Source organism: Musa acuminata, chromosome BXJ2-3 (genome assembly GCF_036884655.1).
Source record: "Musa acuminata AAA Group cultivar baxijiao chromosome BXJ2-3, Cavendish_Baxijiao_AAA, whole genome shotgun sequence".
Lineage (NCBI taxonomy): Eukaryota > Viridiplantae > Streptophyta > Magnoliopsida > Zingiberales > Musaceae > Musa > Musa acuminata.
In genome coordinates this window covers 13387229-13414485 of record NC_088340.1, presented here as the reverse complement: position 1 = coordinate 13414485, position 27257 = coordinate 13387229, and the positions used below count along the sequence as shown (strand labels likewise).

Below are 27257 nucleotides of genomic sequence, written 5' to 3'. Positions count from 1 at the left end.
GGGATACCCCAAGGAAACTTGTGGGTATTACTTCTATCATCTCGAGGACCAAAAGGTCTTTGTAGCTAAGAGAGCAGTGTTCCTTGAGAAGGAACACATTCTTGACGGAGACAGTGGGAGAATGATAGAATTGAGCGAGGTTGGAGAACCAAGCTCAAGCACCACTCTACAGCCCGAGTCTGTTCAGGTATCTAATACATAAGTTTCAACTTTACGCAGGTCTGATAGAGTATCCCATCCTCCTGAGAGATATGTGGGACATATTAGAGCAGAGGATGTAGAGGATATTGATCCTCAGACCTACGAGGAGGCTATTATGAGTATAGACTCCGGGAAGTGGAAAGAAGCCATGAATTCTGAGATGGATTCTATGTACTCCAATAAGGTTTGGAACCTAGTTGATGCACCCGAAGGTATTGTACCCATCGGTTGCAAGTGGATCTTTAAGAAAAAGATCGGAGTAGATGGAAAGGTAGAGACCTATAAAGCAAGGCTAGTGGCTAAGGGGTATCGTCAAAGGCAAGGTGTTGACTACGACGAAACTTTCTCACCCGTAGCAATGCTAAAATCCATCAGAATTCTATTGGCTATTGCGGCACACTATGATTATGAGATCTGGCAGATGGATGTGAAAACCGCATTCCTCAATGGGAACCTGGAGGAGGAGGTGTATATGATGCAACCTGAGGGATTCGTGTCCAAGAACTGCCCAGATAAGGTGTGTAGGTTGCTTAGATCCATTTATGGACTAAAGCAAGCTTCCCGAAGTTGGAACATAAGATTTGATGAGGCAATCAGATCTTATGACTTCGTTAAGAACAAAGATGAGCCTTGTGTATACAGAAAGGTAAGTGGGAGCGCTATTAGCTTTTTGGTATTATATGTGGATGACATCCTCATCATTGGGAATGACATAGGAATGCTATCCACAATAAAGGCTTGGTTATCTAGACACTTCTCCATGAAGGACTTAGGAGAAGCATCTTATATCTTGGGGATTAGAATCTATAGAGATAGATCCAAAAGGATGCTTGGCTTGTCCCAGTCCAGGTACACAGAAACTATTGTCAAAAGGTTTGGCATGGAAAATTCCAAAAGAGGTCTCATACCGAAGAGACATGGGATATCGCTTTCTACGAGTATGTCCCCAAAGACTCCAGAAGAAAGGGCGAACATGGATATGATACCTTATGCCTCAGCAATAGGGTCTATTATGTATGTCATGCTATGTACTAGGCCTGATATAGCGCATGCTCTGAGTGTCACGAGCAGGTATCAGGCGGATCCAGGCTTGGAGCACTGGAAAGCAGTAAAGTGTATCCTTAAGTACTTGAGAAGGACTAAGGATCTTTTACTAGTATATGGAGGTAATAGCCTTAAGGTTGAAGGCTACACTGACTCAAGTTTTCAGTCTGATGTCGATGATAGCAAGTCGAATTCAGGGTATGTGTACACCTTGAATGGAGGAGCAGTGTGCTGGAAGAGTTCCAAGCAATATACCACTGCTGACTCGACCACAGAGGCGGAGTACATTGCTGCATCAGATGCAGCAAAGGAGGGAGTCTGGTTGAAGAAGTTCATCACAGATTTGGGAGTCGTGCCGGATAGTGAGGAGCCGATTTCCCTATATTGCGACAACAACGGGGCAATTGCTCAAGCGAAGGAACCTAGGTCTCATCAGAAATCTAAGCATGTTCTGAGGAGGTTCCACCTTATCAGAGAGATCGTGACCCGAGGAGATGTAGCAGTGGAAAGAGTTCCATCCGAAGATAACATTGCAGATCCACTAATAAAGCCATTGTCTCAGATTGTCTTTGAGCGTCACAGGGGTCTGATGGGGATCAGACACATAGGTGATTGGCTTTAGGTCAAGTGGGAGATTGCTAGTCATAAGTGCCCAGCAAGCCAATCACGTGAGTGATGGCACGTGTGACTTGATACAGAATCTTTTTGCTTATTATATTTTGGCGTATATCACTTTATAACTATTGCATAAATGCATATATATTGTGATGTCCTTGGATTTGTGCAATGGGAATCGGATCGTGATGAGATCACGATAATGAGATCGATTCACCTTTAAACACATATCCTAAATAATCCCGGTCATAGGTTACTCGAGAGGGACATCGTGATAACCGGATAGACTGGTGTGCTATATACCCGTCCATATGATGGATGCAGCTGGTCTCATAGCTGCTCGTGTAGGGACACTAGGGATACAGTACAGGTGCTCATTGGAGAATGAGTTCACTGATTGATCCGCTTACGGAATGCTGGATGGTTGATGATGCCTTATTGTCAGACAACAATTCCGTAGTCCTAGTGGTGTATCTGGTTCTTAGACTTGAGACACCAAGGATGTCCTGTATGAGTGCTCCACTCTTTGATACCAGACTTATAGGTTTGGCTGTTCCCAGATCTAGTACAGCTGGTCATTGGGAGTGGTAGTCGACCTTACGAGGGCTATTGAGTGTCGATAGAGGATCATCCACTCTTGGTATCATGAGAGGAATATCCCATGTGTTCTTGCTCAGACAAATCCCTGGCCAGGGTCATTCGGGTTGAGAGAGAAAGAGTTCTCCGGGAGAATCCGATTAGAGCGAGACTCGAGAAGAAACCGTATGGGTCTGACAGCACCATGCTCGATATACGGTCTCTGGGATATTAGATGGATGAGGGACTATAGGTACATGGTAACTGAGGACAGACAGGTCCAATGGATTGGATTCCCCTGTATCGTCTGGGGACTACGGCGTAGTGGCCTAGTACTTCCGTAGTCGATGAGTCGAGTGAATTATTACAGAGATAATAATTCACTTAGTTAGAAGGAGTTCTGACAGGTATGACTCACGGCCAGCTCGATATTGGGCCTAGAGGGTCACACACATATGGTAGGCATTGCGATGAGTAGAGGTTCGGATATGAGATATCCGACGGAGCCCTTGTCTTATTGGATGCAGATCCAATACCCACTAGGGAAAGGACCCATTAGGGTTTTGACACGGGATCTCTATAAATAGGAGGGATTCACAGCCTCATAGGCTAGAGTCTTTGCTTGCCCTTCCTATTCTCCTCTCCCTCTCCACCTCAGAGTAGGCCTGGAGTTTTGAGGAGCGTCGTCGCAACCCTGCTGTGTGGATCACCGCTAGAGAGGAGGACGCTTGACCTCCTTCACCCTCTCCTAAGGATCTGCAAGGAAACAGGGATATACGATCTCCCTAGGTAACACAATCTCTATACGCAGTTTTGTGTTTTTGCGGATTTTGCGCACCAATCTTCGCACGACGATGAACATCTTTTTGGGAATCGGGGATTTTTGTTTTCTTGTTCTTCCGCTGCGCATATGATGTCGCCCCCCCCCTATGATTTCCCAACACATTGTGCTTCAGTCCCTACCAGATTCCTTTTCACAGTTCATAATGAACTTTAATATGAACAAGCTTGAGGTGACTCTCCCAGAGCTCCTCAATATGTTGAGGGAGGCAGAGAGTACTATTAAGAAAGAGAAGCCAGTTCTCTACACTGGTGAGACCAGAAAGAAAAGGAAAGCAGAAAGGTCCCTTAAGAAGGGAAAGGGCAAGGGCAAACAAGGTAAAGCAAAGGTTGCTAAGAAAGACCCAACAAAGGACAAAGGCCAGTGCTTCCACTGTGGTAAAGATGGGCACTGGAAGAGAAACTGCAAAGAGTACCTTGCAGAAAGGGCGAAACAAAAGCTTGATGAAGCTTCAGGTACATTCATGATCAGTCTCCATTTGTCAGACTCTTATGATAACACATGGGTATTAGATACCGGTAGTGCTTATCATATATGTAATTCGTTGCAGGTTCTGGCAAGGCCTAGGAGACTAGAGAGAGGCGAGATGGACCTCAAGATGGGTAATGGAGCAAAAGTTGCTGTATTAGTTGTTGGCGAGGTCGCCCTACATCTGCCTAGTGGAGCTTTTATTGCATTAGATGCATGTTATTTTGTTCCTTCTATTATCAAAAACATTATCTCCATTTCATGTTTAACAGTTAGTGGATATAAATTTGTTTTTGAGAACAATGGTTGTTCGATATTATTAGATGATAAGATCATCACGAAAGGAACATTGCATAATGGTTTATTTATGTTAGACACCACTCCACATATCATGAATATAAATGTGTCCAAAAGGAAACGAGATTAGTTGAACAGTGCATACCTGTGGCATTGTAGGCTAGGTCACATCCATGAAAGAAGGATTCAAAAGTTGCTAAATGATGGATATCTAGATCCATTCGACTATATGTCATATGCAACTTGTGAGCCTTGCATTCGTGGAAAACTGACCAACTCTCCATTTAGTGGAACTGGAGAGAGAGCCACTGAGTTGTTGGAACTCATACATAGTGATGTATGTGGACCCATGTCAACTCATGCCATTGGAGGTTACTCCTACTTCATTACATTTACTGATGATTTCTCAAGGTATGGATATGTATACTTAATGAAGTACAAGTCCGAGGCCTTTGAGAAATTCAGAGAGTATAAGAATGAGGTGGAGAACCAGACTGGAAAGAGTATCAAAACTCTTCGATCAGATCGAGGAGGTGAGTACTTAAGTACAGAGTTTACTCACTTCCTCAAGGACCATGGGATATTATCCCAATGGACACCTCCTTATACACCTCAGCTCAATGGTGTCTCTGAAAGGAGAAATCGTACATTATTAGATATGGTACGGTCCATGATGAGTTTCGCTGACCTACCCATCTCATTCTGGGGATATGCCCTAGAAACCGCAGCTTACCTTCTGAACAGAGTTCCAACTAAGTCGGTGGTGTCTACACCATATGAGATATGGAAAGGGAAGAAGCCTGATCTTAAAGTAGTTAAGATTTGGGGCTGCTCTGCCCATGTTAAAAGACACAACCCCGATAAGTTAGAATCAAGGACAGGGCGATGTAAATTTGTGGGATACCCCAAGGAAACTTGTGGGTATTATTTCTATCATCTCGAGGACCAAAAGGTCTTTGTAGCTAAGAGAGCAGTGTTCCTTGAGAAGGAACACATTCTTGGCGGAGACAGTGGGAGAATGATAGAGTTGAGCGAAGTTAGGGAACCAAGCTCAAGCACCACTCTACAGCCCGAGTCTGTTCAGGTATCTAATACACAAGTTTAAACTTTACGCAGGTCTGATAGAGTATCCCATCCTCCTGAGAGATATGTGGGACATATTAGAGCAGAGGATGTAGAGGATATTGATCCTCAGACCTACGAGGAGGCTATTATGAGTATAGACTCCGGGAAGTGGAAAGAAGCCATGAATTCTGAAATGGATTCTATGTACTCCAATAAGGTTTGGAACCTAGTTGATGCACCCGAAGGTATTGTACCCATCGGTTGCAAGTGGATCTTTAAGAAAAAGATCGGAGTAGATGGAAAGGTAGAGACCTATAAAGCAAGGCTAGTGGCTAAGGGGTATCGTCAAAGGCAAGGTGTTGACTACGACGAAACTTTCTCACCCGTAGCAATGCTAAAATCCATCAGAATTCTATTGGCTATTGCAGCACACTATGATTATGAGATCTGGCAGATGGATGTGAAAACCGCATTCCTCAACGGGAACCTGGAGGAGGAGGTGTATATGATGCAACCTGAGGGATTCGTGTCCAAGAACTGCCCAGATAAGGTGTGTAGGTTGCTTAGATCCATTTATGGACTAAAGCAAGCTTCCCGAAGTTGGAACATAAGATTTGATGAGGCAATCAGATCTTATGACTTCGTTAAGAACGAAGATGAGCCTTGTGTATACAGGAAGGTAAGTGGGAGCGCTATCACCTTTTTGGTGTTATATGTGGATGACATTCTCATCATTGGGAATGATGTAGGAATGCAATCCACAGTAAAGGCTTGGTTATCTAGACATTTCTCCATGAAGGACTTAGGGGAAGCATCCTATATCTTGGGGATTAGAATATATAGAGATAGATCCAAGAGGATGCTTGGCTTGTCCCAGTCCAGGTACATAGAAACCATTGTCAAAAGGTTTGACATCAAAAATTCCAAAGGGCAAACATGGATATGATACCTTATGCCTCAGCAATAGGGTCTATCATGTATGCCATGCTATGTACTAGGCCTGATATAGCGCATGCTCTGAGTGTCACGAGCAGGTATCAGGCGGATCCAGGCTTGGAGCACTGGAAAGCAGTAAAGTGTATCCTTAAGTACTTGAGAAGGACTAAGGATCTTTTACTAGTATATGGAGGTAATAGCCTTAAGGTTGAAGGCTACACTGACTCAAGTTTTCAGTCTGATGTCGATGATAGCAAGTCGAATTCAGGGTATGTGTACACCTTGAATGGAGGAGCAGTGTGCTGGAAGAGTTCCAAGCAAGATACCACTGCTGACTCGACCACAAAGGCGGAGTACATTGCTGCATCAGATGCAGCAAAGGAGGGAGTCTGGTTGAAGAAGTTCATCACAGATTTAGGAGTCGTGCCGGATAGTGAGGAGCCGATTTCCCTATATTGCGACAACAACGGGGCAATTGCTCAAGCGAAGGAACCTAGGTCTCATCAGAAATCTAAGCATGTTCTGAGGAGGTTCCACCTTATCAGAGAGATCGTGACCCGAGGAGATGTAGCAGTGGAAAGAGCTCCATCCGAAGATAACATTGCAGATCCACTAACAAAGCCATTGTCTCAGATTGTCTTTGAGCGTCACAGGGGTCTGATGGGGATCAGACACATAGGTGATTGGCTTTAGGTCAAGTGGGAGATTGCTAGTCATAAGTGCCTAGCAAGCCAATCACGTGAGTGATGGCACGTGTGACTTGATACAGAATCTTTTTGCTTATTATATTTTGGCGTATATCACTTTATAACTATTGCATAAATGCATATGTATTGTGATGTCCTTGGATTTGTGCAATGGGAATCGGATCGTGATGAGATCACGATAATGAGATCGATTCACCTTTAAACACATATCCTAAATAATCCCGGTCATAGGTTACTCGAGAGGGATATCGTGATAACCGGATAGACTGGTGTGCTGTATACCCGTCCATATGATGGATGCAGCTGGTCTCATAGCTGCTCGTGTAGGGACACTAGGGATACAGTACAAGTGCTCATTGGAGAATGAGTTCACTGATTGATCCGCTTACGGAATGCTGGATGGTTGATGATGCCTTATTGTCAGACAACAATTCCGTAGTCCTAGTGGTGTATCTGGTTCTTAGACTTGAGACACCAAGGATGTCCTGTATGAGTGCTCCACTCTTTGATACCAGACTTATAGGTTTGGCTGTTCCCAGATCTAGTACAGCTGGTCATTGGGAGTGGTAGTCGACCTTACGAGGGCTATTGAGTGTCGATAGAGGATCATCCACTCTCGGTATCATGAGAGGAATATCCCATGTGTTCTTGCTCAGACAAATCCCTGGCCAGGGTCATTCGGGTTGAGAGAGAAAGAGTTCTCCGGGAGAATCCGATTAGAGCGAGACTCGAGTAGAAACCGTATGGGTCTGACAGCACCATGCTCGATATACGGTCTCTGGGATATTAGATGGATGAGGGACTATAGGTACATGGTAACTGAGGACAGACAGGTCCAATGGATTGGATTCCCCTGTATCGTCTGGGGACTACGGCGTAGTGGCCTAGTACTTCCGTAGTCGATGAGTCGAGTGAATTATTACAGAGATAATAATTCACTTAGTTAGAAGGAGTTCTGACAGGTATGACTCACGGCCAGCTCGATATTGGGCCTAGAGGGTCACACACATATGGTAGGCATTGCGATGAGTAGAGGTTCGGATATGAGATATCCGACGGAGCCCTTGTCTTATTGGATGCAGATCCAATACCCACTAGGGAAAGGACCCATTAGGGTTTTGACACGGGATCTCTATAAATAGGAGGGATTCACAGCCTCATAGGCTAGAGTCTTTGCTTGCCCTTCCTATTCTCCTCTCCCTCTCCACCTCAGAGTAGGCCTGGAGTTTTGAGGAGCGTCGTCGCAACCCTGCTGTGTGGATCACCGCTAGAGAGGAGGACGCTTGACCTCCTTCACCCTCTCCTAAGGATCTGCAAGGAAACAGGGATATACGATCTCCCTAGGTAACACAATCTCTATACGCAGTTTTGTGTTTTTGCGGATTTTGCGCACCAATCTTCGCACGACGATGAACATCTTTTTGGGAATCGGGGATTTTTGTTTTCTTGTTCTTCCGCTGCGCATATGATGTCGCCCCCCCCTATGATTTCCCAACATCTACAAGAATCTGATTATAATATTGGAGTAAAAAATGATCATGAGACATTTTCACAAGTCATGAGTTGCAAAGAATCTAATTTGTGGCATGATGCTATGAAAGAAGAGATGAATTCCATGATGAGCAATGGAGTCTGGGATCTTATAGAGTTGCCTAATGAAGCAAAAGCTATTAGTTGCAAATGAGTTTTTAAAACTAAGAAAAATTCATTAGGCAACATTGAGAGATACAAGGCAAGACTTGTTGCAAAGAGATTTACTCAAAAAGAGGGAATCGATTATACGAAGATGTTTTCTCCTGTATTTAAGAAAGATTCTCTATGTATTATTTTAGCATTAGTTGCTCATTTTGACCTTGAGTTGTAACAAATGGATGTGAAAACGGTATTTCTTAATGGAGATCTAGAGGAAGAGGTTTATATGAAACAATCTGAAGGTTTCTCCTCTAGTGTTGGTGAACACTTGGTTTGTAAGCTTAGAAAATCTATATACGGCTTAAAACAAGCCTCCCACCAATGATATTTTAAATTCTATGAAGTGATTTCTTCATTTGGATTTGTTGAAAATCCCATGGATCAATGCATATACTAGAAGGTTAGTGGGAGTAAAATATGTTTTCTTATTTTATACGTAGATGATATTTTGCTTACAACCAATGATAAGGGTTTGCTGCTTGAGGTGAAATAATTTCTTTCTAAAAATTTTGACATGAAGGATATGGGTGAAGCATCTTATGTCATTGGCATTAAGATCCGTAGAGATATACCTCGAGGCATTTTAGGTCTATCACAAAAAACCTATATCGATAAACTTTTAGAAAGATTTCGGATTAAGGATTGTTCACCAAGTATTGCTCCCATTATGAAAGGTGATAGGTTCAATTTGAATTAATGCCCAAAGAATAACTTTGAAAGGAAATCAATGAAAAATATCTCATATGCTTCTGCCATATAAAGCCTTGTGTATGCTCAGGTATGTACTAGATCTGATATTACATTTATTGTGGGGATGTTAGGTTGATATCAGAGTAATCCAAGTATGGACAACTGGAGAGCTGCAAAGAAAGTGATGAGGTATCTACAAAGAACTAAAGATTACATGCTTATGTATAGATATACGGACAATCTGGATGTGATTGATTACTCAAATTCAGACTTCGTCAGTTGTGTTGATTCTCGTAAATCAACATTAGGATATATTTTTATGATGGCTGGTGGAGCTATTTCTTAGAGAAGCACTAAGCAGACCTTGATTGCTACTTTTACCATGGAAGTTGAGTTTGTCTCTTGTTTTGAGGCTACTTCACATGGTGTATAGCTTAAGAGTTTTATTTATGGGCTTAGAATCATGGATTCTATTTCTAGGCCATTAAGAATTTTATGTGATAATTCAGTTGTTGCCTTTATGGCTAAAAACAATAAAAGTAAAAGTCGAACTAAACACATCGACATTAAATATTTAGCCATAAGAGAACATGTAAAAGAAAAGAAAATGGTCATTGAGCATATTAGCACTGAATTGATGATTGCTGATCCTTTGACTAAAGGCACGCCACCTCTGAAATTCAAGGATCATGTAGAGAAAATGAGACTTAGTTCCACTTTGTAATGATATTAAAACTCTTATATATCGTGATATTTTCTCATTCATGTACATATTATTTTGAGAAAATATATTATTGCTAGATCAAGAATAAATATAAGGTTTATTCGTTAATATTACTACATTAAGATTAAGAAACTAAATACATCGTGATACATAGATGATAATACTCGCTCTTAGAGGACTTATCGCTATGATTCATGTATTTATTTCTTAAGAAAGTTGTTCGAGAAAGATTAATTTAAATTATTAAGATAAACGTATGTACCAAGTGAGAGAATGTAACCGTTATTATTAAATATCTTATTTAATAATAATATAATCATTCTCATTAAGATTCATAATTTATTATTATAAATTTCTTTATTTATTATGGTTTAAATGATTTTAATTTTTTTATTCATTATATATAAAATCGTTATTATTAAATTAAATATTTAATATCATTAAAGTTCTTCATTATGATCGAAACGTTACAAATTTGAATTAATTCTTGAACGTTATGAGTTGGTGATGATAAATGTTCTTGATGGGAGAACATATATATATATATATATATATATATATATATATATATATATATATATATATATATATATATATATATATATATATATATATATATATATATATATATATATATATATATATATGAGGATTTTGGTCCTTAGGCTCAATCATCTATTTGAAGCAAAAATGTTTCCTACAGTATCTAAAGCGAGAGTTCTGAGCCGAGAAGTGCCAAAATTCAAGAAGAAACATTTACAGAAATTCTTATACAACAATGATTGGAGATACGCTATTTTGTTTCCGCGTTAGTTTTATTATGTTTTTATTATAATAATTTAGAAACATAAATAGGATAAATGATTACTTACAATAACAATACTAATCGTAATATCTAATGATTCAATCTCGTCTTCACTAACTATTATCGCGAATTAATTCTTACTTGCTAAAGTTCACTATAAAAAGATGTCAAATATGCTACTTTACTACTAAGAAGAGATAACCTCGAACTATTCGAATCCCTTAAATATCTGTGACTCATGAATCTCTGAGGAGGCATCTTTGTTGAACACCTCCTCCATGAGGTTTCTTTTGTAAGACGACTCGATCAATTTTTGACACCAAACTTATATTCCAAAATTGAAGTAGACACCTTAATGTAATCAATCGTACATTAGATAACCTCGATTTACGTGACATGATGACGACAACATGTCAACGAAGGAAACATCACATCTAATCTTCCCAATGGGTCTTTTGTTCCAAAACATTATTTATGATAAGAGGGGAGTGGCTCACATAATGTCCAATCAAACATGCTACCTACTCCATCTATCGTCCGAGCTATGGACCCTCGGATCACATCAACATCGGTCCAGCAAAGAAAAGTATGAAGTGGTTGTGCTGTCTCCGTTGTGTGTTGTATTTCTACTAGTTTGTGTCCTCGGAAGCTTTCAGTAAAACAATGGCTAAATCATACAATCTTGTCCTGCACATAAATAATAATAATAATTACATATATATTAATTTTGATTTGTTCATAAGGTTGGATTCGATGATGATTTATAAATGATTTAAAGCAGGTGTAGTGGGAGGAGGTTAACTTGAAAACCAGGAGGAGTCAATTGAAATGTCAAACGTTATGGATGATGAATCGTTACGATTAACTAACGGGTAACATGATTGATATTAGGGAGCAGCACATGATAAACTTCTCTCATATCAAAACATGTTGTTGATTTGTATTTATTGTTTTCTCCCCGTTATTTATTGTTTTCTCCTTATAATAATGGCTTGATTTGTATTTTTCTTCTTTTTTTCTTCTTTTTAATGATTATGTAAGCTACAACCTAATCAAACAGTGGGCTCAAATCCGACCCGAAATCTCCAATGTGGGTTATCATTTCTTGGATCCATAAGCTTATTGGATGTACGTCCGTATTGGTTTCAACCCGATAACGCCTTCCATCGGGACCAAGTGTTCGATACGCCACGTGTACGTCTCTCGCTCCTTTCCCGTTGTTGAGAGCGCCACCTGCGACGGCTAACCGCCCCTTTTCGATTTGAATCCCGTCGTTGCCGTCCCTTCCCGCCCCCTTCTCCTTCACGTTCCCCCGACAAGTCTTTCAGTCTCTCCTCTCTTCACCGCTCGATCGATCGACGGGATTCTGTTCTCCGCCTTCTCCTCTTTGGGGGTTCCTGTTCTTGATCGGTTCTCCGGCCCCAAGTGACCGCTCGCCGGTGTTCCTAGGGTTTGGCGTTCCCTGGGTTTCCTTCCGCTCATTCCGTGGAACACCATGGATCTTTCGCCGGGCACCGAGGTCTCGTTGGGCCTCCCGGTGTCCGTCGAGAGCCTGAGCCCGAAGCTCCTTGTCTCCGAGGACACCCGCCGCCGTCTTCAAGATCAGATCTTTGTTTTGGAGGACCGCCTCAAGGAGTCCAGCAAGAGATTAGAGCAGTCCAGGGTTCGTTACCTACTCTCATCGCGGTCTCTCTCTCTCTCTCTCTCTCTCTCTCTATCTCTCTCTTCGGCTTTTGGTGGCTTTTCCTTTTATCTGATTCATGATGGAAAAGATTGTGATTGATAGGCCGAGTCGAATATGAACGCCCAGGGAGTGAGGAGGTGCGTGGAGGAGAAGGAGGTGATTGTATCGCAGTACGCTGATCTGGTGAATCACTGCCGCAAGTTGGAGGAGGAGTGCTCTCTGTACGAGCGCGACTTGGAGAGGATATTGGAATCTTGTGATGAGTTAGCGAAGGAGAACGAGGAGTTGCGGGCACAGCTGCAGCACATTTCTAGCGTAAGAACCCTAACCCTAATTCGTTTAATTTGTTATTTCCCTTCCCTCTCCACCGTCCTTCCCATCAATATATCAACTAGTATTAGTCTAACTCATACAAGTAAATTTTTATTTTTATTTTCCCTTCTGGATATGAATATTTAGAGCTCAGAATTGACTAAAAGTTATTAATTTGAAATCATATTTGATTGTAAGTTGGCATCTACAATTAAATTAACAGTGCAATACTCAAAAGGAAAAAACCTTCGCCACTAGCAATATCTTTTGTATGTCGCTCTTTTGCTATAAGTAATTTGAGAGATAAATCATGTCTCTCGAGTGCAATATTAATGGTCTTGATGTATGCTTAATTTGCTGGTAGCATTGTCTGATTGGCTGAACAAACTTACAGAGAAATATTCTTACATCCTAGAATATTATGATTATGTTGCCGTTTTAGAAGCACAGCGACAGAAGAAGACTTAAAAGTCAACAAGTTTCAATTCATTAATTTTAGATTTGAATTAAAACTTAAAACTTGAGTTCAAGTAAGTTATGTATATGGAAAAAGAGGATTCTTGAATTGAATATAGTAGAATCATTAGGTGGATAGTAACCTTTAGGATATTCTGCCTCTTAAAGGAATTGTTGGATAGCTACTTGGGATTATGAGTGATTAACCCCATTTCTATTGTTGATCTCTAATTTTGAGCTCTGCACAGTTTTTTTTAATTATTTTTTCAGTATCCTCATCATTTTGCTTGTAGAGTTTCATGTCACTCTTATCCTATAAAGGTGTGACCTGATATTTCCTTTTTTTTATTTTCTTGGTTACACAATATTTATCTGAACATCTTTCATCTCTGCTTCAATTGTTTGATTACCCTCTTTTATGTGGATCATTGCTTTAATTTTGACTTTTTTTTCTCTTCTTTACCTCTCTGAAGTTGCTGTTGTGCATCATCAACCATTTACCTTTTCTCTCATAATTTTGCTAAGAAAAAGTTGCAGCGTTTGGCATTGAAACGAAAACAAATTCATCTTTCTCCTTTTTCCTTTTAAATGCATTTTTGTCTCTCCTGTATTTTGGAGAAAGCTGCAGTTTGTGTCTGTCTTTTTTATAGAATAGTTTGTTTATCCATTCAGCCAGTAGACACCATATGACATGAATTTTTTTTTAAAGGAAAATTTGATTAAATCAAATGATGTACGAGAGATGCTCACACATAAACTCGAATCTAAGATATATCATTTGTGCAACACTGGCACTAACTGCTGGGATGTCTCTACTAAGATATCATATAAATTTTTTTATAATAGTTTTGCTGTTGTAATGACCATAAACTTTTGCCACTCTGTCGTATGAGGTCCTACACCATATAAAATTTAGTGAAACATGTTGGTTTATGAAATCCATGCTTATAAGTTAAATATCCAACCAAATTTCACTCAACGTTGGAGCATATATGGGGTGTCCTTTTAAGATATTTAAAACTGATTTTTTTTTTGAAAAACAATTGTTCATATTTCAATCTAATATGAATATTTCCTTAATTTTATGCTTAATTTCAGCCTACATCTTTGTTATCTATCATCTCTAAAGAATGGTCAGTTTCCTTCAGTCGCTTATACTTTGAATTTTCAACTCTAGAAGTTCACGAGATCATTGTGTTGAGTCAATCCTAATGACTCATTCATAGTCCTTGTCCATGTCTGGCTATTTAGGGTCTGGCAGAGTAGGTTCTATAATATATTATCTCTTTTAGTCTAAAATTTATTGCCTTTTCTCTTTAAGATTTAATGATGTTATTTTCGATTTTTATGCATTTCATATATATATATATATATATATATAGACTGCTGATTTATAGCCCAGTTGTGTGCTTAATCTTTTATGCTGACCTTTTATTGACTTTGTTGAATATTATATTTTAGCTAGAATCATTGGCTGCTGAAGCTGAATCCTTGAAGAAGGACAAGGAACATTTGAGGACAAATCTCCACAGAGCTGAAGAGGAGGTATTCAATCTGATTCAGTTTCTTTTTCCCCTCTTTGTATCATGATAAGGAGTCTTTTGTGCTTTAAAATGCATTCAAGGTCAAGGTTTTCTTTGAAGAAAACAAAATTCTGGATGAAGAGAACAAGAAACTGCTGGAATTACTAAGAAAAGAAAGGCGTCGTCAAGGATCCGACAGCCACCCAGGCTCTGCCACACCTTCTGCTAAGGTGACCAAAACCTAAAACTTAATTCTCAATCTAAACTAAGGATTATCAATCATTTTACGAATTATTAGTACTATCGATGACTCGAGGAGGAGGAAGAAGAAGAGGAAAGGGTGGTGGGAGAAGAAAAGGATGAAGAAGATTGGAGGAAAGAAGAGGGAAGAGGTGATGAAAGTGTATCGGATGATGGTGCATGACGGGGCAACGGACGGTTGCATAAGATAAAATGGAAAAAGGCTCGCGTTCGGGACGAAGAGGACTCACGGCAGCCCCAAAGGTTTGATTATTAAAGTTTTTATTTTTTATGATTCAGATCAAACTGTCTAAAACAGAAGCGGATCGGTTCTCAAATCGATATATGCTGCCCATTTCGTATAGGTTCATGCGAAAACGTCAAACATCGATCTAAAGTCTAAACCATGAACAGTTGTCGGTTCTCATTGCAACACGTTAAGTTGTACTGCGCTTACTTTGGTCGCAACACGATTTGCATGTAAATGTGTGTTTTTTTCTTTTCCCCTCTTTTAACTATTGAGTTCTCTAAACCGAATATTTTGTTTATTTTGCAGGGAAAACGTAAGTCGAGTGGCAAAGATTGTACTAATCCCCGGGGCTGATGATCCATCTTGGTGCAGCTGTTGTCATCTCTTCATCAGAACTCTCCTGATTCTAGATTGCACAAGTAAGTTAAAAAAAAAAAATGCCGAGTAGCCAGCCATTCCTCCCATCCTCGAGCTATGCTACTGCAACCAGCTGCACACAATCCAACAGCTCTCGTTGTTGTATGAAGCTTTTGAACTTGGGATACCGGTTCGAATTGCCCCTTTCTGTTTCTTTCTAATTAGGCCATCTTTTTGCTGACCCTTCAAATTTCTCACATCAACTTCAAACCAGCTTCATATTACAATGACCATTCATCAAATGGTTCTGTTTGTTTCATCCAGTGAAGCTCTTCCTAATATTCCAACCTATATATCATCAACATTCGGCTGTAACCAGACACGAATAAAGGTTCATACTCTGTTTTCGGTGTCTATAATAATACAACCTAGTGATCGGCGTTTTAAGTCACAGAAGTCTCTTCTTTTTATTTATTAGATCAAGAGGAGAAAATTGAGAATGAAGGTGGAAAGACGGCTCTCCGTCTCATTACTCACAAAATTGCCACCACTCTTCGTACCCCACTCGCCCCGCTGCGGCTCCATCGAGTACCACCACAAGAGGAAGCGAGACGGGTCGCCTCCGATTGATCCCCTTCTCCGCCTCGTCGACCTGTCTCTCCGGAGGCGGTGGAGAAGTCGGCCTAGAATGGCAGCGTGGATGTGTGCTCGACCTCCGCGGCACCTCCACACCGTCAAGGCGACATCCGCAGCGGCTGCCGCTCGCATCGCGTGGATCGAGCACCGTGGCGGTCGCAGGAACAGGCTGTGGGGATCTCTTTAAAATTTACGGGAAAGCCACTCTCGTCGTGAGGGAGTGGCATTCCTCAGCCTAACGGGAGATGGGTTACATTGCGGATCCGGATCACAAAATGTGTAACCCGAGTCCGAATGGGCCTGGTCCAGAGTCGGAGGTAATGATTTGGAAACTTGGGTTCGGGGACTCTAGTGGGTAGAGACTGAAACTTTTTAATGGCCCTTTCATCCACCAACCAACCCACCATTCAACTCCAGAAAAGACCGTCGGTTTTTTCTGGAGATGTAGAAGAACCGTCCTGCTAGCTCGACATGAAACATGCGTTCAACCACAGAGGCAACGATGCTCCGCAACTCCAAGGCCGAGCTGTGGGACCGGAGTCCAAACATCTGCAGCAGCAGCAGCAGCAGCAGCAAGGTATGTAAATAGACTATTTAACTTTTCTTCACGTCTTGTGTGTTTTCAAGGATGAATTTGCAGAAACATGAGTTATGTGAAATACTAATTCATCCCCTGATTTGATAAGCCTAAATTATTTTGAGGCATCCATTGAACCAAACATATAATAGAAGAGAAGATAAGAGGGTGGTCTGTGGAACCTGGTCTAACAATCTTTTAGACTGATAAAAAAAAAAAAAAAAGAACAATTCGAAATGCTTAATATCTAATCATAATTTCAAGGCGACAAAATCATGCTGCTGCAAATAACTGCTGAAAGCTAGAATTTGGCTAAACCAACTCAAATAAAGTTATAAAGTGAAAGATAGCATAACTGCATAAACAACTGCATATAACTGATGAAAGCTAGAATTTGGCTAAACCAACCCAAATAAAGATATCAAGTGAAAGACAGTATTAAAGATCACAAACAAATTACATATGTAATTGAAATAATGGCTTATATGATCTAAGCAATAAATACTTAGATTGTGTGTGTATCAAATAAACATCAGCTATACGGACCTTAAAACTATCAAATAAATGTCAAATTAAATATCACCAACAAATTACAGATGCCAGAGTAGAATTACTAAGCAGGATAAACCAAAGAATATTGCTAGCATCTATACGAACCTCAAAACAAATGATTAAATTCCTACAAACTACATAAAAGCAAATCTAATTCTTTGAACAGTTGTACCGCCACCAGAGGATGCCACTTCTGTTGATTTGTTCCCAGAAAACTTCAGCATGAAATGGATATGTAGGCAATTGGTTTATTGTGGGTTCTTTGAAAACAAAAGTCAAATGAGTCCCCATCTAGTGGATTGGATGGTACTGAGTGATCCCACGTTTAGGCGGTAATTTCCTTAAGATGAAGAGTACTAAAGATGAAGGCAGAATTTCTACAAGCTGCAAAAATAAAATCAATGAATAATTGCCACAACCATATCGACAAATGACAAAGAAATAATGACTAAATATTGGTTCAACTGTCAACTGTTGACATTAAAGAGTAAACTGACCTGGCCATCGAAGATTACTAACAGGTAACCAACCCGTAAAGGACCAAAAAATACACATGTAGGTACAAAGCTAATCATACCAATAATAACCAGTTTAAAACCAGACAAAGAATTCTTTGAGAAAAAAGACATTGTAGTGGACTTGCAGCAGCTTCTTCTTGATGCTTAAAGACCATAACAAGCTAAGACTAGAAATGAAAAGTAGCTTGCAGATAACTGACTTGAGAAAGGACATTGCTTATTCTAAAATGATTTTTTTTTATTAGTGAGGCATGGTTACTAAGAAGGTGTAATTTTTTATCCATATAAGCAAATTGCAAACAATAAACTTCACCAAATTATGTTAGATGAATCGGAGAATAACTATACTAGCAGAATATAGAAGAAGTTCAAACTTATTCTACATATTAATCAATTTTTGCTTCTGGGGCTCAGCAATCATATTGCAGAAAAAACACTATTCCAGCCTTCAAAACTAGATTAACGCTTAAACTAATCATCATTCCATCAAGAGATTAAGAGGTCAAGTACAATAAGGCTAGCAGCATTTTCTACTAATATAATCAGATATCAATAGAAGATACCAGATTGTGTACACCGATATAAATATTATCAAGCTTCCTGCACAGAGAAACTGCAGAGGACATGTTGAAGAAGATATAGAATATGGACAGTACCAGGTAGTATAAAAGGTTCAGAATTGGATGGTCCAGTACATCAAGGTCTGCAGCTTTGTCAAAAGCATTGAAGCACACCTGTCAAGCAACGATTAAAATATAGGAGTTAAGAAATCAAGTATTTAGCAAAATAATAAATTTAACCTAACTTCCTATGCTTACCATAATGCATCTCAACAAGAAACATAGGAAACATATAGTGGTAACATAACCAACCTGTACAAGTGAGGAAAATAAAGTAATTAATATAGGCAAACATGCTGACAAGTAAACAGTGCAACTACTCTTAAATACCTCCTGTAACTTCTTGCGTCGCCCTTTTGATTCAACAGGAAAACGTTTCAACATTAAGAAAAGCCTATGAATTACAAAAAATCGCTTAACACACACAAGTAGAGAGAGAGAGAGAGAGGGGGGGGGAGAGAGAGAGAGAGAATTTGACAAGTAACTTATACATTTGTCAAGAATCATGAAGAATTTGAAGAATTTAAAGCTATTAAAATTATTTCGACATTAAACACAATCCATTCATAAGCTTTCCTGATTAAAATAATCTCCTGTAAATTTACCTACAGAGGCAACATCAAGTATGATAATCCACACATGATCCTTATGTTAACAAAACAGAAAAGGACTAGTGAGGCCATCAGGTTTAAGTTTCTTGAGTAGCACATTGTTTGTCTCTAAATATCATGTACAGCAGGCGCCTACAGGTACGGGAGCAATGTGTCAGTCTTCTTTTGTGTCAGGTCAAGCTGTATATACCAGGTAGAACTAGCAACCAAACACAACCAATTCAACATTTTTTTAATATTTTAGGCCCCAACCCTCCAATCATGTAAAATTTGTCATATTGGCAGATCGTGACAATTGTTAAGAAAAGCCACCTTTATGTCCAAAAATAAATGCAAACAAATTTCCGAGCCAAAAGAATGAAGTATTGTGTATTCATCTCAGAAGTTATATACTGTATGAGATAAATTTACTTTCCCAACAAGGAAACAAAGCCAAGGCTTAAGGGTACCGAGAATTATTTTATGAACTGATTGTTTGGCTCTAAACCATATTCAAACTTGCTCTTTCTGTCAGTTTCTTATATTTGGCCACAAACTAGGAACTGGACGAAGACCAAAATGGTAATCTAACTAATAAACAATTAGGTTTTGTCAGGCCGCAAATGCTCAGGTATAAAATCTATCACTTGAGAGGCAATATAACTTCAGAAATATAGATGCAAGGCACCCACCTCTCCTCCTTTTTACTTTTGTTTTTTCCCCTTCTCCTTCCACTCTCCTCTTCCCGTCTCTTTTCATTTTTCAACATGTGATGGCATGGTGTCCAAAAGCATATGAAATGACATGAACTATTCTAGAGGATACATGAGTGCACTAGAGATAACTCACCTCCCTCCATACAGAAGAAAACCAAGGGCAGCAAAGAATGAGACACCTGCCAGAAAATATCTTTGAGGGTTGAAGATTTCCAAATAAATAAAAAATATTATTTCATCTGTGTACGATCATGGAAAATAGATTGCATTATCAGTAACCAAACCTGCAAAGAATATCTTGGATATGATGATCATTGCTTGGATTGGCTTCCACCACAAGACCAACCAAAGAGCAATCTGCAAACGATTAAACATGATACAACCAAAGTAAAAGTAATTAAATCTGATGTGATATTTTACTTAACTTTGTACAGTGTCTGCCAGAACTTATGGACAGAAGGTAACTCATAGTCACACACAAACTTTCTGTTATTTTTCTCTTTTTTGGATATAACCAAAACTTCTATTAGCTAATATCAATACAAACTGTGAAGCAACAGGGTCTGCTGCATGCCAAAAATATGAAAAACTGTGAACTCTACCAAAACTAGCTAGCTTGTGGGCTACATGGTTGGCTTCCCTGGGTATGTGCCAAAAATTTACAGGTATTAACTTCTCCTGTAAGTATCTGGTATTGATCCATCTTGGGAAACAGATAAATTAAAGGCCAGATTAAAATGGCATTAGTATCAAAATAGTTAGTACGGCACTTGGTCTGCCACTCGCTAAAACAAAATACAATGCAAGACACAGCTCCCACCATATGCAGTGTCTTTCTATTAGGATCTAATCCAAATCCATAGATGTCTTTGCATCGCCTCTTCCCTCTTTTTGTACCCCGTGCTCCTTAATATATTATCTTGACTGTTTTCACATCAAACAATAACTTTATTGCATACTGTTGTTGGCTGCAAATGTTTGAATGGTAAAAGTTTGATGTCTTCCTGATCCCTTCTATTCTACAAGGTTGAAATTTGCTTATTGTTTGACTAACAACATATACATTTTTCTAGGCTCAGATAATTAAATTAGATTACTACTTCAGTTTTAGTTTATTACTCACTGGCCTCCCAAGATTGTTCGAACAAATATTGCAAGATGTATGTGCAGAAGATAATTAAGTTAGTGACCAAGGTATGTTACCTATGGTCTTTTCCTCCAAACCATGACCCTCTTCTCCCCCATCTTCTGATAATTATCATCGAAATTTGGTCTTTTTATTTACCCAAATTGAGCAAGGTTTGCAAATGGTAACTCAAAATCACATGGATAGAGTATCTGGACCTTCAATTTGTGTGAAGCAGAAGTCTGTTGGTGATGTCTTAATGGATATAGCCAGAGTGAGGAACAACAGGAACCATGATTACCTTACACCTAGAACTTGTTCAAGTTTTTCGTGCAACAAAAACTACGGAAATTATTGGCAAAGTCAAAAGTGCTCCATAGGAAGGTAGAAACTTATAGCTTTTCTACACAAATTAGCCACAAGTTATGACATCACGTTAACCATTGAATTACTAGAAAGATTTTATGCTTGGGAGACTAAACACTCCTAGTTTGTTGGTTTTTCATCATGTACTTGTTGAACATTTTAAGTTATCCATAAGTTGCAACAAAACTGCTGACTACATGCATTTGGTGCAGCTATAAAAAAACATACAATCCACAATGTATTTGCAGAAGAGACGACTCAACAGAGACCATCAATTCTGCAAGCTTTCAATTTTCAATCAGGCAGGATACCCACAAATTAAAGAGTGTGGACTTGGCCACCAACATGTCTTCGTACAGAAAGACCTAAATTGAACCTTTTCTAGCACCACAAAAGGCAGATAAACCACAGAGAATTACACTGCTCATTGTGGAAAAATACTAACTGCCATTACCTGAATTACATAGGTCACTGCATTAATTGTATAGAACGTTGGTCTAAGCCCATCAGTAGATACAGAACGTGCCTGCAAAATACCATTAAGAAAAAGAAATGAGCACAATTCCCCAACTGGCATTTTGTAAACAAGTCAAATATTTAGATTACCAACCTGATAGTATATTTCCGCCCAAAATAAAACCAGTAGAGCATAGGTAGTGAAGAATGCAAGACCAGGCAAATCCAGAAGAATATGTCGAATTATCTGAAACCCCATCAAATGCCATTAGAATAGTTTAAGAACCATCAAGTATTCTGAAGAACAATAGGATAAATGAAGCACATTACAGGGTTCATTTTCTGGACGCCCCGACGGAATACAAACACCAGTGACCGAACTGCCATTAGCAAGAGACATATTGTCACAGAGCAGCAGATATCAATGAGTGCAACACCGCAAATCCTACTCGAATAACAAAGACGAGCAAAGACAGATCACGGACCGCCATTCACAAGGAAGTTCAAGAGGTGGAAGACCTTCTGCGTCGTCCATCCAAATTCTGGTACTCTACATTCGATCCTAATTAACTGAATCTGCAATTTTATGTACGTGAAATGATGAGTGACAACAATGACGAACGATCATGCATTGTAGAAAACGGGACGAGCTTGTCTAATCCCTTGAATTCGTTAAATCTCTCCATCAGGAAGTCGAAACCCTAACGCCGAAAATCCAATGCAACGATCAAGAGGGATCAACAGAATGGAATAAAAAGATATGGACAAGAAGATTACAAGGGCGACGGCGGAGATGAGTCCGAAGAGAAGGGAGAGGGCGTGGAAGATGCGATCCTGCCACAAACTGGAATCGTTCACCTCATCCCACCAAGCAGAGGCGGTCCGGAGGGCGAGAACAGCCGACGATGAGTCCATCAGGCGGAGACCCTGGCGGGGCAAAAAGTAACCGGCGATCGGACCTTCTTCGCGGCGATCGAGGGGAGACGAGAAACGGTTAGATTAAAAGGCGAAATATATTAGAAGAAAAGAATAGGAAGAGGAGGAAGAGGCTAACACGACTGTTGGCGGTGGATCTGACGGTTGCGGAGATCGCAACGCGTCGCATCACGTCGCATCGCGGGTCGACAGGTCGATATGCGGTCGGCAAAAGTGAGCTGGGGATTCCTTGCGTTCAATATAAGCACTCGATCGATCATAATAATCATTTTTATTTATTTATTTATTTTTGTTTTAATGTATGTTTTGAAGTGACGTTACTTTTAATTTGAAATTTCTAATGCTCCTTTATTTTTTTTAATATTTCTAATAGTCCTTTTTCCAATCAAGATGGCAGGCAATTTAATTATTTAATTATTATTTCTTATGCTCCAACAGGACGATGTAACCCCCGATAGATCTACCGAATAGAATGGTGGAAGCAGATCACATTGGATCCCTGGCAACACGGGGTCGATTAGGATGCGAATTCTATATGTCCTCCGATAAGGACTAAAATATGATCCGATCTGATTCACATTGGATCCGAGCGTATTAATTTACATCAAGCTCAATAATGCTACACCACATTACATTCTGTGGTTGAAGATGTCGTATCTCTTTTCTTTCTTTTTTGAAATTTTATGATAGGATGTTATCTGGAATTGATTGCCACGAGCTGTAGGATCTCACTCCCTATGCCAACATCATGATAAGACAAATGATAAAACTCTTGACGTTGATTGAAGAGGAGGAGGAGGAGCTAAATAAATCAACATGGCTAAAAGTCGTGCGACATGCTTTTTGAGGTCCACCATAAAGGGGGGCAAAACCATACGATGGATAATTCCTTGGAGGAGGAGGAGGAGGAGCCAACGCATTGATTGGTAAATACGTTTAAAAGGAATTAAGGTTTCATAAATGTTCAAGAATTATTATTACATATAGCTTCTACCAGACCATCATTGGCCAAGACACGGTAGTATCTGTGCAAAACATTGTAGCACAACAAAAGGGTAGGTAGTTGGCATGCAAAGTCATATATAAATAATAATAATAATACTATCTATATTCTATGAGTCTCCTTGTAAAAAGTTCAATGCAAGCAGCCATTATTAGCACACAATAATGAGAAAGGCTTCAGCTCCTCATGCACAAGAAAACTATAATCTGCTACTGAGTTTGGCAATAGATTTAAAATTGCCTAGGGCATCCATCATCTAACTAACACTTGTCAATATTTCAAAGAGAATAAAAGAACATTAAATCATGGAACAAAATTTGTCATGTTAAACTGAAATATCCACTTTGCCTGACAAAATAAATATTCCAAACATGTCACTCACTCCATCACACAAAACAAAATTAATCAATCATATGATATCATTACGGGCAGAGAAAACAACAAAAAGAAGCTCACAGTAGTTGATTTTAATGCCAACTAAAACGACGGAACGAGCGTACTAACTACTACAAGTCTTAGCTCTTCGATGCAGGTATTACAGGACTTAGCAAGGTCTTAAGAAAGAAAGGTATATGCTGATACAACAAAGACAAGACTTCATAGTCGTGGTCAGCCCAAGGATTTCAAACCGATATTTCTGTCCTGGAAATTAAAATGCCATCACTATCTGCATAGAGCCACTCACCATCACAAATCCTAGTCCCTGCGATATTCACCGGTACGTGCTTCTCTCCATATCCTTTCTTGTTTGCCTTCATCGGATGAGAACCCAAAGCTCTTACACCGATATCACATCCATTGATCTCATCAACATCCCTAATGCAACCATTAACGATGATACCAGCCCACCCATTGTTTTGAGCCTGTTGAACTGGGTTACCACCCAAAATTGCACAACGCATGCTTCCGCCACCATCGACAACCAAAACTCTACCGTTACCTTTCTCCTCAAGGAACTCACGAACAAGAACATTGTCCTCAAAGACCTTAAGAGTGACAATGGGGCCAGAGAAGACCTGCCTTCGGCCATAAATTTGAAATATTGGTTGAAGTGCACGAAGCTCACCATTAAGGATTAGATGTGGATTCGCATCACATGCTTCAGCAGTTGCTAATGGTAAACCAGCCATTGTTGTTTAATCAAAAGTACCTAGAAGAAAAGGCAACTCATATCAAGAAAAGAACACCTACGGGATGGTTTGTCTCCATAAATAAAATGGCTGAAAGAACCTGCTAAACATTGGAAATATAATAGCCATAAGATCAATCTAATTGGGTATTACAAGTGATCGAGTGCAATGCTGCATTGTTGACTCTCAGCTTTTCTCTGTTGAAACAGAAGCTAATATGTTCATAGCTGAAATTTAAGATTAGGCAATAAAGACAGAAATAAGATTTAATTTAGACCCTGAACAACATGCATTTTGCAATATCCTACTCGCACTTGTTTAAACTGAACCTATTAATCAATTTCCTTGCTGATGGAATTTCTGGAAGAAAAACAACTGTCCTAACACTAACTAGAATTAGCATTGTCTATGCTTGCCCAGGTTTTCCTACCATTGAACTTATTTTTAACAAGATATTGATTATCAGGATCCACGTAAGCCTCGACTCGCATTAGCAGATATATGCTTGCATTTGTATTCCACCAAGTTATGTCAACTTGCATTTCCTGGCATAATGATTTATTATTAAATACAGCAATCATCAGTATCTAAATAAGTATCAAGCTGGAATCAACCGTATTAAGCTTCCTAACGAGCTCATATTTAGAGTCATCTTTTGTTGCTTCTGGTACATAAAATATTTAAGACTGATTTTACTCTAGATTAAAGATCTTCAATTTTAAGTTCAGGCAAAGAAACCATGTTCTTTACAGAACATTAGTGAAAATCCCGACACATTGACACAAGACGTTAAATGTTAACTGTGTCTAAAAATCATGAACACCAATAATATTCAGAAGTAATCTCAGTTTCATGCAGCATAGCGCAGCAATACCTGAATCCTCATTTAAAGTCATCTAAAAGATAGTTTCACCTCCTAGGTAGTAGGTAGCTACCTAAACTAAAGAAGAATTTGTGATATGTCTCCTGAACTGATTGCAACCTAAAAATTACTGCATTTATGTGCTGTCCTCTGTGATAGGACCCCGTTAGCCCACCCTCCCACTGTAGCACATGTCAAATTGATCGTGCATCATTACAGTGTACAAGTTAATTGGTCTTCATGTCCAAGAATTCAACTTCCGATTTGTGAGCTACACTAGGCAGGTTATGCTTCGGTGACTAGCAAAGAATCATAACCATTTTGCATTCATAAATTTAGTTCTATTTAACAATTTAAACGAATTAAATAAACTGTTCAAGTCATTATATGGCAATTTTCAAAAGTAAAGCACCAAAATCGACATAAGGCATATATCAATTGAGTGACAACCTCAAAAGCAACTCGGATCCCACGTGTGAAAAGGATATCATCGTGAGCAAGTTCAATCACTTCTTGATTTCTAGTTAAAGAATCACCGAATTATATATCCATTCAAATTCCATCTTAAATGAGAAACTTAAGATTTTATTTCACAGACAATCCCTGTTAAATATTCGGGAGAAAACTGAGCTGTAATGAGTGTCTTTGAAGCTATTTCAAATGCAGTAACAACATACAAAGTACAAAATCATGCTGCCAGCATGATCCAAGCGGCTTTGACATTATCACTTCTAAAGTTCTTTTTCTTTTCCAAAAATACCACCAAAAGTAAAAGTAATGAGGAAAATCCGTGTAGAAAATCGCCCTAAGAACCTTGATCTAATAAGGACAAGTAAAACTGCCACATGCTTCAAGTTTCTTCAGGTGTGCAGTCAAAATTCACTAAAAAAGGAAATATATTAAGGCCGCCTCTATTATGTTTGTGCACTCCAACTACTAATTAGAATTGCTATACAATTCGAAGCCCCTATCATGCATCAAAAGAATATAATGCGTTTACGCCTCACCATAACACCATACCAACTAACAATAGCGATACGGTGTATTACACGAGCTCAATAAGGCTGATTTCATTAAACCAGATCCAGCAACGAAGCTGCTCATTACCAAGAATATCTGATACTTGTACGATCGTAGTTGATTCCATACGAATCCACGGAAACCCATTGAGCCAACACAAAACCGCGAGAAATTACAAGAGTCAAGAAGAATCTCGCAAAACAAACCCTAATCAGGCAGCGAGAAGGCAAATAATTCCGGATTCGCCGCAAAGATCGTGGGACGGCTAGAAGAAAAGCAATCTGACGGCAAGAACGGCGAGATAAAGGGAGGGATCGTGGTGCTTCTTACCTCTGCGAGATCGACGGTGAAGGGGGTCAGCTCGAAGGATGGGGGAACACGGCGTGAGGTGAGGGATGGGGAATCCGGAGGAGGAGAAGATGACGGGAGTCGTTAAGGCATCCGCCTCCGCTACCCACGTCGTCCGTTAGATTTGGAGTCCGGACTCCAGTACTTTTATTCGCCGAATCGAGATGGCTTTGTGGAGTCCAACGCGTCCACCGGATTCCGTCAAACTGTCAAAGTCGACGTCCGGGCGCCCGCAACGACTCTCTCTCTCTCTCTCATGTTTCGTTGTTGAGTTGCCCCAGAAAAGTTTGCAGGATGATGTGGCCTCCACATCAGATC

At 39.6% G+C, this 27257-nt stretch overlaps 3 protein-coding genes across 5 annotated transcripts; 1 reads left to right on the top strand and 2 right to left on the bottom strand.

Moving 5' to 3' along the window:
* The first annotated feature begins 12025 nt into the window (after window positions 1–12025).
* On the top strand, window positions 12026–21974 carry LOC135607454 (uncharacterized). Its single transcript, XM_065099279.1, has 6 exons — window positions 12026–12324; window positions 12448–12660; window positions 14575–14658; window positions 14738–14866; window positions 15433–16696; window positions 21397–21974. The coding sequence occupies exons 1-5, from the start codon at window positions 12157–12159 to the stop codon at window positions 15478–15480; spliced, it is 642 nt and encodes a 213-aa protein (XP_064955351.1). The 5' UTR covers window positions 12026–12156; the 3' UTR covers window positions 15481–16696; window positions 21397–21974.
* Window positions 17160–22777, bottom strand: LOC135583485 (tobamovirus multiplication protein 3-like). Of its 2 annotated transcripts, XM_009393942.3 has the most exons (12): window positions 22695–22777; window positions 22418–22602; window positions 22126–22216; window positions 21971–22020; window positions 21795–21887; window positions 21639–21710; window positions 19977–20049; window positions 19826–19871; window positions 18717–18780; window positions 18585–18638; window positions 18423–18500; window positions 17160–17632 (listed from the first exon to the last, which is right to left on the bottom strand). In XM_009393942.3, exons 2-12 carry the CDS (start codon window positions 22553–22555, stop codon window positions 17540–17542), a joined length of 852 nt encoding a protein of 283 aa, XP_009392217.2. In that variant the 5' UTR covers window positions 22556–22602; window positions 22695–22777; the 3' UTR covers window positions 17160–17539. The 2 variants fall into 2 exon arrangements, with proteins under 2 accessions (XP_009392217.2, XP_064955350.1); XM_065099278.1 differs by lacking the exon at window positions 22695–22777 and having other exon boundaries at window positions 22418–22644.
* Window positions 22778–23980: 1203 nt separating this feature from the next.
* On the bottom strand, window positions 23981–27076 carry LOC135607453 (putative 4-hydroxy-4-methyl-2-oxoglutarate aldolase 2). 2 transcript variants are annotated; one of them, XM_065099275.1, is made up of 2 exons: window positions 26922–27076; window positions 23981–24729 (listed from the first exon to the last, which is right to left on the bottom strand). In XM_065099275.1, the coding sequence occupies exon 2, from the start codon at window positions 24707–24709 to the stop codon at window positions 24203–24205; it is 507 nt and encodes a 168-aa protein (XP_064955347.1). In that variant the 5' UTR covers window positions 24710–24729; window positions 26922–27076; the 3' UTR covers window positions 23981–24202. The 2 variants fall into 2 exon arrangements, with proteins under 2 accessions (XP_064955347.1, XP_064955348.1); XM_065099276.1 differs by lacking the exon at window positions 26922–27076 and adding an exon at window positions 26798–26905.
* Between the last annotated feature and the right edge of the window lie 181 nt (window positions 27077–27257).

Bases quoted from the DNA above. Each gene is read 5' to 3' on its own strand.
- LOC135607454 (XM_065099279.1), top strand. From the start codon at position 12,157: ATGGATCTTTCGCCGGGCACCGAGGTCTCGTTGGGCCTCCCGGTGTCC. The intron at 12,661-14,574 runs GTAAGAACCCTA...ATTATATTTTAG, and splicing joins AGCTGCAGCACATTTCTAGC to CTAGAATCATTGGCTGCTGA. The intron at 14,867-15,432 runs GTGACCAAAACC...TTTATTTTGCAG, and splicing joins CTGCCACACCTTCTGCTAAG to GGAAAACGTAAGTCGAGTGG.
- LOC135583485 (XM_009393942.3), bottom strand. From the start codon at position 22,555: ATGGACTCATCGTCGGCTGTTCTCGCCCTCCGGACCGCCTCTGCTTGG. The intron at 22,217-22,417 runs GTAATCTTCTTG...ATAAAATTGCAG, and splicing joins TCATCTCCGCCGTCGCCCTT to ATTCAGTTAATTAGGATCGA. The intron at 18,639-18,716 runs GTATTTAAGAGT...TCACTTGTACAG, and splicing joins GACGCAAGAAGTTACAGGAG to GTTGGTTATGTTACCACTAT.
- LOC135607453 (XM_065099275.1), bottom strand. From the start codon at position 24,709: ATGGCTGGTTTACCATTAGCAACTGCTGAAGCATGTGATGCGAATCCA.